The sequence below is a fragment of the Raphanus sativus genome, unplaced genomic scaffold (genome assembly GCF_000801105.2).
Source record: "Raphanus sativus cultivar WK10039 unplaced genomic scaffold, ASM80110v3 Scaffold3767, whole genome shotgun sequence".
In the NCBI taxonomy this organism is placed as follows: domain Eukaryota; kingdom Viridiplantae; phylum Streptophyta; class Magnoliopsida; order Brassicales; family Brassicaceae; genus Raphanus; species Raphanus sativus.
In genome coordinates this window covers 1-9,846 of record NW_026619071.1, presented here as the reverse complement: position 1 = coordinate 9,846, position 9,846 = coordinate 1, and the positions used below count along the sequence as shown (strand labels likewise).

General features: G+C 39.7%; 5 protein-coding genes across 6 annotated transcripts; 3 read left to right on the top strand and 2 right to left on the bottom strand.

Moving 5' to 3' along the window:
* Positions 1-382: 382 nt before the first annotated feature.
* Positions 383-1,925, top strand: LOC108835706 (phenylacetaldehyde reductase). 2 transcript variants are annotated; one of them, XM_057001587.1, is made up of 5 exons: positions 383-537; positions 686-911; positions 1,018-1,209; positions 1,284-1,633; positions 1,724-1,925. In XM_057001587.1, the coding sequence occupies exons 2-5, from the start codon at positions 723-725 to the stop codon at positions 1,860-1,862; spliced, it is 870 nt and encodes a 289-aa protein (XP_056857567.1). In that variant the 5' UTR covers positions 383-537; positions 686-722; the 3' UTR covers positions 1,863-1,925. The 2 variants fall into 2 exon arrangements, with proteins under 2 accessions (XP_056857567.1, XP_056857566.1); XM_057001586.1 differs by having other exon boundaries at positions 383-911.
* Positions 1,926-2,544: 619 nt separating this feature from the next.
* LOC108835704 (phenylacetaldehyde reductase) lies at positions 2,545-4,425 on the top strand. The gene is made up of 5 exons (XM_057001583.1): positions 2,545-2,707; positions 3,115-3,284; positions 3,383-3,574; positions 3,643-3,995; positions 4,108-4,425. Exons 1-5 carry the CDS (start codon positions 2,590-2,592, stop codon positions 4,262-4,264), a joined length of 990 nt encoding a protein of 329 aa, XP_056857563.1. The 5' UTR covers positions 2,545-2,589; the 3' UTR covers positions 4,265-4,425.
* Positions 4,426-4,561: 136 nt separating this feature from the next.
* LOC108835705 (uncharacterized) lies at positions 4,562-5,663 on the bottom strand. Its single transcript, XM_018608926.2, has one exon. The coding sequence runs from the start codon at positions 5,571-5,573 to the stop codon at positions 4,839-4,841; it is 735 nt and encodes a 244-aa protein (XP_018464428.1). The 5' UTR covers positions 5,574-5,663; the 3' UTR covers positions 4,562-4,838.
* Positions 5,664-6,477: 814 nt separating this feature from the next.
* LOC130506891 (uncharacterized) lies at positions 6,478-9,359 on the top strand. Its single transcript, XM_057001585.1, has 2 exons — positions 6,478-7,862; positions 7,973-9,359. The coding sequence occupies exons 1-2, from the start codon at positions 6,483-6,485 to the stop codon at positions 8,048-8,050; spliced, it is 1,458 nt and encodes a 485-aa protein (XP_056857565.1). The 5' UTR covers positions 6,478-6,482; the 3' UTR covers positions 8,051-9,359.
* Positions 8,494-9,056, bottom strand: LOC130506890 (uncharacterized protein At4g04775-like). Its single transcript, XM_057001584.1, has 2 exons — positions 8,883-9,056; positions 8,494-8,790 (listed from the first exon to the last, which is right to left on the bottom strand). The coding sequence occupies exons 1-2, from the start codon at positions 9,054-9,056 to the stop codon at positions 8,494-8,496; spliced, it is 471 nt and encodes a 156-aa protein (XP_056857564.1).
* Positions 9,360-9,846: the final 487 nt, after the last annotated feature.

The window sequence follows — 9,846 nt, the reverse complement described above, 5'->3', positions numbered from 1 at the left end:
TGTAATAGTTTCATAATTTGTAATCTTATAATCGAAATTTTAAAGTTCACTATTTTGTAATTTATGAAATTATGACGTTTTTACAAATTTTTAAAGAGAAAATGATAGATATAAAATACTAAGATTAATTATTGTATTATTTGGAAACATTGATAGTAGTATAAAAATATATTGTTTGGAAACATTGATAGTAGTATAAAGAAATAAGTATATTATTTGGAAACATGGATAATAGTATAAAGAAAGAAACATTAGTGACTTAATGTATGTTTAAGTATAAAGTATAAATGTGTATTTAATTTAAAAACTTACAAAATAAATGTTAGGTCCAACAGAATGTTTCTGTTTTAATAAGATAGATTTGACCAATATTACAAAACATATTAATGAACTTCTCTCTTCTCTTCATCTAAAAGACGATGAACGGGGGAGGAAAAGTGGTCTGCGTCACCGGAGCTTCTGGTTACATAGCTTCTTGGATTGTTAAGCTTTTGCTGCTCCGTGGCTACACCGTCAGGGCTACCGTTCGAAACCCAAGTTTGTTCCGTCCTTTTCTCTTTCCGTTATCTGAATATATCATCTTTTTACAATGAATAGAAAGATACTCTCTAGCTAAAGATACTCCCAAAATCGAGCATACTTTATTTGATTTCCACCTTTAAGTACGTAAATTTTATTTTTTCAGTTGTAAGACTTTAGAGTTGCATTTCGACGACATATATATGTTATATTTTTTCATTAGCGGACTCAGCAAAATAGAACATCTTCTTGCACTTGAGGGTGCAAAAGAAAGACTTAAACTGTTCAAAGCAGATCTTTTGGAAGAATGTTCCTTTGAGCAAGCTATCGAAGGTTGTGATGCCGTCTTCCATACAGCTTCTCCGGTTAAGTTCATCGTCACGGATCCTCAGGTTTGTCGTTGAAATTGCAGATTTTACTATTGATTCATTTAACAGAACCGTTGCTAGCGTTTTAAAGTTCTAAAGCATATATATCAATATGTTTGTTTTTAATCAGACTGAGCTGATAGATCCAGCCGTAAAGGGTACTATTAACGTCCTTAACACATGCAAGAAAACTTCCTCAGTCAAAAGAGTCATTCTAACGTCGTCCACGGTTGCGGTTCTTATTCGTCAACCACCTTTGGGGCCAAACGACGTGGTGGACGAAACCTTCTTCTCCGATCCAAATTATTGCATGGAAACAAAGGTCCTTTGGATTTTGCTGTGACATCAATTTTTAGATTTTGGATTATCTCTTACACATTTCGTTTCTTCTTTCAGTTCTGGTATCCACTGTCAAAGACTTTGGCTGAGAATGCAGCGTGGCAATTTGCCAAAGACAACGGAATGGACTTGATCGCGCTAGTTCCAGGATTTATAATCGGGCCACTTTTGCAACCTACCCTTAATTATTCGGTAGAGAAAATTGTAGATATTATAAATGGTAAGAACCCTTTCTACTCTATAAACTACAGGTTCGTGGACGTGAGAGATGTTGCTTTGGCTCATGTCAAAGCGTTGGAGACTCCTTCGGCCAATGGCAGATACATAATGGATGGCCCAAGTATGACGATATACGACATTAAAGAGACTATGCGTAAATTATTTCCAGATTTGTGTATTGCTAATACGCGAGTTATCTATCCTTTACATTTACTAATTAATCATCATCATATACGAAGTCTACCAAAAAAACATAACATCATTTGACATTGTTGCAGGATAGAAGAAGTTGAGATAAAAGAATATACTTACAAAGTGGATGTGGGGAAAGTGAAGAGCTTGGGAGTTGAGTTCACTCCTCCCGAATCAAGCCTTAGAGACACTATCGTTAGCCTCAAGGAAAAATGTCTCTTATGAGAAGAGATCATGCTCATTATATATGTATTTACAACTTTTATTTTATTATGATGCATTTAAGTTGTGGAGACTTGTGGTTGAACCGTTCTTGCAACCAACTTATAAAACAGAAATTTCGATCATAACAACAATGTGCTCGTGGACTTGAGCGATGCTGCCTTTCTTATGTCGTCAAAGCACTCATGGTACGTGCAACCAGTGGTTACTGGCTAGATTGTGACGACAAATGGCACTTGAGAATATTTTTAAGAATTCTTCATAAGTTGAGTCTTGCTCATCTAGATTTCAAATCCTGATAGACCATAACTATTTGAAGATGTTTCATCCATCTATAAGGTTTATGAAGAATAAGTAGCCTAATCGTGGATTAAATTCTTTTTAAGTGACAATTTACTATACTAGTAAGAAGAATTTGGTCACATATTTAGATAATTTAATATTTTAATTATTTCGCAAAACATATTAAAAATTGTAATCATAAACGTGTCAAATATGTAACCAGTTCAGATTCAAACTCCTGTTATCTATTAAAAAGGAAATTTTAATTTTAATCAACTTCTTAGCATTTAAGATTATGAAACGGGCGAAAGCAATGTAGAATTCATTACATCCACACGTAGAACAGTCCAAAAGATGCACGACCAGTTATTTTATCTCCTAACATATACGTATTTGACCAACATTACAAAACTTATTACTGAACTCTCTTCTCTTCATCTAAAAGACGATGAACGGCGGAGGTAAGGTGGTCTGCGTCACCGGAGCTTCCGGTTACATAGCTTCTTGGATTGTTAAGCTTTTGCTCCTCCGTGGCTACACCGTCAGGGCTACCGTTCGAAACCCAAGTTTGTTCCCTCTTTTTCTCTTTTCCTTTATCTGAATATATCATCTTTTTACAATGAATAGAAAGATACTCTCTAGTGAAAGGAAAACACTAAAATTCATATCAATTAAATCATAATGTTCAAATTGATTTTTCTTTGATTATCAATTTACCAACATCTATTTTATTTTATTTTTATTTTTACTTTTGTCTTATATATGTTGTGTTTTGTTGAATGATGACTTTTTCAGTTTTTTTTTTCCAAAAATCGAGCATATATTTAATTTAATTTTTCCTTACTTCTTCCCTTTTAATTGTTTCCACTCTTTTACTTAAATGACCAAGTGCATAATTTCTAATTTCTCCAGTCAGTTGTAAGACCTGTAGAGTTGCATTTTGACGACATTTTATGTTATATTTTTTAATTAGCGGACACGGCGAAAACAGAACATCTTCTTGCACTTGAGGGTGCAAAAGAAAGACTTAAACTGTTCAAAGCAGATCTTCTGGAAGAGTGTTCCTTCGAGCAAGCAATTGAAGGTTGTGACGCTGTCTTTCATACGGCTGCTCCGGTCAAGTACATCGTCACGGATCCTCAGGTTTGCCGTGGAATTTGTAAATTTTTACTATTAATTAGCATAACCGTTTCTAACGTTTGTCTAAAGCAAATTTATCCATATATGTTTTTATTTATCAGACTGAGCTAATAGATCCAATCGTAAAGGGTACCATCAACGTCCTTAACGCATGCAAGAAAACTTCCTCCGTCAAAAGAGTCATTGTAACATCGTCCACTGCTGCGGTTCTTGTTCGTCAACCCCCTTTGGAGCCAAATGACGTGGTTGACGAGTCTTTCTTCTCTGATCCAAGTGTCTGCACCGAATTTAAGGTTCTTTGAATTTTGTTGTTACATATCAATTTTAGATACTTTCTTACTCATTTCCTTTTCTTCTTCAGTTATGGTATCCACTCTCCAAAACTTTGGCAGAGAATGCAGCTTGGCAATTTACCAAAGACCATGGAATGGACATGGTCGTGATAATTCCAGGATTTGTAATCGGGCCACTTTTGCCACCAACACTTAATTTTTCGGCTGGATTCATTGTGGATATGATAAACGGTAAGAACCCTTTCAACTTCATAAACTACAGGTTTGTGGACGTGAGAGATGTTGCCTTGGCTCATGTCAAAGCGTTGGAGACTCCTTCGGCCAATGGCAGATATCTCATTGATGGCCCGACAAGTATGACGATAAACGACATTCAAAAGACTATGCGTGAATTATTTCCAGATTTGCGTATTGCTGATACGTGAGTTCTCTCTTTCCTTTTCATCCTTTGCTAATCAGCGCCATCATACAAAAGTCCATAAACTTAATCAAGAGTGAGTTAAAAAGCGTAAGATCATTTGACTTTGTTTTAGGATTAATGGAGAAAGTGAGATGAAAGATATCATGAAGAAAGAAATCATTTACAAAGTGTGTGTGGAGAAAGTGAAGAATCTGGGAGTTGAGTTCACTCCTCTCGAGTCAAGCCTTAGAGACACTATCATTAGCCTCAAAGAAAAATGTCTCTTATGAGAGAATACGAATCATGTTTCATATATGTATTTACAACTTACTGGATGTATTTAAACCGCAGAGATGTTGCCTCTATCATGACAAACCACTCATGGTACCTTTATTCATCAGCCAGTGGTAAGGTTGTGACAACAAATGAAATTGACAATATGTTTTAGCGATTTCTTCTATGAGTTAGAGTCTTGCTCGTCTAGATTTCTAATCTGAATAGACCTAGACCATAATAATAATTAGAATTATATTTCTCTGATCTTGTTTTAGAGCGAGTGTGATAAAAACTGTGATTCATAAGCTATGTGTTGAGAAAGTGAAGAGTTTGGTTGTACGGGAGAGTTCACACTGCTACAGACGCACGCGCCCTTAGGACACCAATGAAAAGCCTCAAAGACATAAATCTAACACTTCACACAGTGTCTCCTATGACTCCTACACATAGGAAACGAATCAAAAAGAAACTGGAAAACAAGGAGATCACTTACACAATCTACACTAATATGCCAAGCTTAAACCTTTTTTTCACTAACAAGACAAAAGATGCTTCAAGTTATTCACTAATAATATCATTCAAAAACCATCACTTCTCTTGCTTAACTTGCATTACAGACGGACTCTGTTTCTTCACTTGGGTGGTGGGGGCGGCAGAGCTCTCAATCTGTTTCAAACCACCATTCGAAGCAGGACTCTGTTTCGGCTTCTGATCTCTATTCCCGGAGACATCCACGGAGGGCTTCGAAACGGCGGCCGACTTAGCCTTCTCCTCGAGCTTAAGCACGTCCTCGAGAGCCTCCCTCGCTCTCTTCTTCGCCACGGCGGCGTCTTTCCCTTTCCTCTCAGCCTCGCTTCTGTAGAAAGTAACAGCCTTGTTCATCGACGAGGCTGCGATCTTCGCCGCGCAGAGAAACGCCTCCGAGAGGGACTTATCCATGGACCGAGCGCCGTTTTCGTCGACGGTCGGGCGGAAGAAGGAGAAGTTTTCGGGGTCGCGGCAGGGAGGGCAGCGGTAAGGAGGGGACTTGGCGTCTCCCGCGCAGTGGATGTGAGTGTTGGAGTTGCAGTCGGAGCAGGAGACGCGGCGGGACTGGTGGGGAGGGGAGGAGTCGTAGAAGGCGAAGCAGGTGGGGCAAAACGACGCCGGGTGGTTGCGGAGGAGGCAGTGCGTGCAGTAGAAGCGGAGGATGCCGCGGAGACGCGCCGAGTGTATGACCCAGGAGTCTTGGCTTTTGCAAGCGACGCACGTCCCCGGGGGAGTCGACGACGCCGTGTGAGGGGAGTCCGAAGTCGACGTCGCGGTCGATGACGGGAGATTCATTGGTGTGTCTCTCTCTCTGTGTCTGCGGTTTGGGAAAATTAGGGTTTACTCAATCGAGAGGAAGACAAGAGCGTAACGATGGAGAAGAAAAGTAAAATAAATTGGTTTATTTACCAAATGCGTCCTAAATGGGCTTTATTGGGCCGTGTATTTATTTATCTTTTGGGCTTAAATAGTCGGATGAGAGGGAGGAGGATGCAGATGTGTGGAGCAGCTACTGAAATGGGCCGATGATCACACCATTAAAATACATTTTAATTCTTCTTTGGGAAAACGACCTATTTCCCCACCGTAACTATGGCATAATAATAAATGTACACAAAGTTTAAGCCTCGTCCCAATTGCACACATACCAACTACAACAACGCCTTTCCACATACGAGAAAAGATCGAAACCCGTTTCCCCCTCAACTTTGAAAATCAGACTAATACCGACATATCGTGGTTAATAGTTGGTTAGTGTTTCTAAAACCCAGACTTAACCAATGACTAACCTATCTTAACCAAAAACAACCCGATTATCACCCGATTAGAGAATTAAAACCCAATTAAATCCCCATATATCAACCCATGACCCGATTAATCAAATTAGAAACCCTAAAACATCAACCCCTCTCTTTGGCGAAGAAGAAGGTCTCCGATTGTCTCTGATTGTCTCCAGTTCGGGAAATTCGACATCTCTCTCTCTTGTCTCTCTCTCTGTCTCTCTCTCTGTCTCTCTCTCGTTGTCTCTCTCTCTGTCTCTCGCTCTGTCTCTCTCTCGTTGTCTCTCTCTCTGTCTCTCGCTCTGTCTCTCTCTTGGTCTCTCTCTTCGTTGTCTCTCTCTCTGTCTCTCGCTCTGTCTCTCTCTTGGTCTCTCTCTCGTTGTCTCTTACCATTTTGTATGTCTTTGTTTTGCAGGTATCAACAATGGAGCCATGGTCTGATGTGAATGTAGAGTGGAATGATGTACCTGCTTTCGATCCGGGGACACCTGATTCTCCTGATATTGACTCTGATGGTGAAGATAGAAGAGAGCGCAACGACTACAACATTGAGAAGGATGCCATGAACTTTGTTGATGAGCCTCCAGTGAAGCATAACCTGTATCCAGAGACAGAATCAGATGAAGAGGCAGACGTGGAAGAGAATCAGAGAAAAGAGGTTCAGAGAACTATCTACAGGCGCGATCAGTTTAGAAGAGGCAGTGGGGAGTTGTTTGTTGGGCAGGTGTTCATCAATGGAATTGCGTTTAAGGAAGCAGTGCTCGATTATGCTCTGAAAACGGGAAGGAACATCAAGCAGAATCGATATGACAGCACAAAGATCGGATTTGTATGTGAAGGCAAAGGTTGCTCGTGGCGCGTCTACGCCTCAGTTGCAGCAAAGTATCCCAACAAATGGCAGGTGAAAATCATGAAGAAGGATCATACTTGTGTTCCTACAGGTACTTGTGAGATGCTTAAAGTTCCACAAATAGCTCGCTTGTTTGTTGACAAGATCAGAGAAGAACCAGAATATTTCATGCCCATGAAGATGGAGGAGCTTGTTATGGAGAAATGGAAGATCAATGTTAGTAGGCCGCAATGCCAACATGCTAGGAACAAGGCGGTCAGATGGATTGCAAGAGAGTATGATGAGCAGTTTGGGCGGTTGAACAATTCAACCGAGTCATTCAACAACTCCATAGGTAAAGCCCGAGACAAACCCTTTGTACCTATGTTGGAGACAATAGCTCGCTTGGCAATGGTTCGTATAGCGAAAAGGGATGTCATCTGCAGCAGTTACGAAGGGATTTGCACACCGTATGTCGTTGAGATGCTCGAGAAGTTGCACCAGAAAGCTTCAGAATCGACGATTAGACCTTCCACCAACCAGACATATGAATGTACTACTAGCTATGGCTGTGCACATAGGGTTAACTTGGAGAGTAGAACTTGTAGTTGCAGGAGATGGGAGATTACAGGGATCCCTTGTGAGCACGCCTATGGAGTTATGTTGAAGAAAGGTCTAGAGGCTCAAGACTATGTGGTTCACTGGTTTAAGACACCTACGTGGAGGCGTACGTATGCTGAAGGGATTGTACCATTGCGTGGAGCAAAGTTCTGGCCCGTAGGAGAAGAACCATCTATAATTGAACCTGTGATCCCAGATCAACCAGGCCGTAAGAAGGTGACTAAAGCAGATAAAAAGAGGAAGAGAGGAGTCAATGAATCACCATCGAAGAAAAAAGACAAGACCTTGAAGCGGATCATGCACTGTGGGCAATGTGGTGCTGCTAATCATAACATCAGGTTCCATAAGAACAAGGTTTGTTTCATTTCTCTCTCGGTTTCTCTCTCGGTTTTGTTGTTTATGATGATGTGTTTTGGATTGAAATGAAGCTTGTTGAATTGATTGGGGATGTGATGTGTTTTCAGACTTTTGTGAGTGGTGAATCTTCTCAGCCTGAAGCCTCCCAAGGTGTTTGCACTCAAGGCTCTCAGTCTAGGAAGTGAATATGCAAAGAAGAGAAGAGAGATTTGAAGAAGTGGTCTGTTTTTGTGGTGTTTTAAGTGTTTTTTCTCGGTTTTAGGTGTTTTTTTGAGGGTCTAGGACCTTGTTTCTCGGCTTTAGATTCCTTTTGCACGTTTCATGACCTTGTTTCTCGGGTATATGAACTAGTTTAATGGATTTAGACTCTATTTTAGTGTGTTCAAGATATGTTGCTGGGTCAATGTATGATATTTTAATGGCTTTAGTCATGCTTTTGAATGCTTTTGAAAGGATTTAGAATTCTTGATTCTCACAATTTAACAGCATAATCATCTTAAAATAACATCCTTCTTTCATCATTTTAAACAACAGACACAACATAAATCATCATCTTAGACAACAGACACAACAGAAACAAACTAGACACTTAAACATACCACCATTAGACATAACAAATCGAGAAAAATTATAGTATCTTAGCCAACACAACCATCCCCACACATCCTAAAACAACAAGCACCAGCGCCTTCTTCACCTCACTTTTGACTTCATTCACAACATCTTCCATTCTTGCAGAAATCTCGGTCTCTAACTTCAATCCAAACTCTTCAAACTTTGTCTTCTCTTCTTGGGCATCCCTTTCTTCTTCCACACGACCAGTCAACATGCCCTGTTCAAGTCTCCCTATCCTAAACGACAATGCTTCAACCTCATCCAACAAAGCCTCATCAACCCATTTGTAACTGTGATTATCATTACTCAGCTACAAACACAGAAAAATTGATTCACCCACACATTTTGAACAATCACATTTTGAACAATCACATTTGTAACTGTAATTAGAAACAAACTAACCCTTTTCTCTGCCGCAAAAGCACAACGAAAGTATCTTCTGCAAGGATTTGGCTTCGAATTTGACATCAAGGGGATAACTAATTCTCCACACCAACATCTCTTCGGAACACCAACAACACGACCTCTTGCTCGACCCGTAGAGACTCCACTCGAATTTCCCGATTCATGACTCATACTTTTTGGGTCTGGGCAAATAGAATCTCTCTCTGAATTTTTAGGTTTTAGGGTTCTAAAGACATGAACTCGATTTTGGGGGTTTTAAAGGGGTTTCGGGTCGGGTTTAAATCGTTTCTTACTCGGATCTTTATCTGGGTCGAAGTGTACCAATACGAACCGGTTTACTATCGGTTCATGTAATAAACCATTAAAACCAACTTAAATCTTGGTTGAGGGGGAAACGGGTTTCGATCTTTTCTCGTATGTGGAAATGCGTTGTTATAGTTGGTATGTGTGCAATTGGGACGAGGCTTAAACTTTGTGTACATTTATTACTATGCCATAGTTACGGTGGGGAAATAGGTCGTTTTCCCTTCTTCTTTACTACATTTAACTTTGCTTTATTAGACCACCCGCATCAAAAAACCGGGAGTGGAGTTCACAAAATCAATTTTTTTATTATTATTTTTTTTTCATTTGATTTTTTTTATAAAAATAAAAATAAACTGACCAATATCAAGCCATCACGTGACGTGGAACCCGCAAAACAGTTATGATACGGGTTCATCCCAAAGGGATGAGGCGAGTCGGGTTCAATATTGTTATTTATTATAATAATTTTTTTTGGATGCGTGTGACCCTCTCCCTTGACTCTTTGATGGATATGCTCTTACAATTGTCAAAATTCAACAACCACGCTTCGAAATTTCATTTAGGTCTATTATCAAATCTTCTGAATTTGTCTGGTATCATCCTTATTCCTTATGTGATATTACGGGATTCAGTTTTGGAACCAACCTATTACATT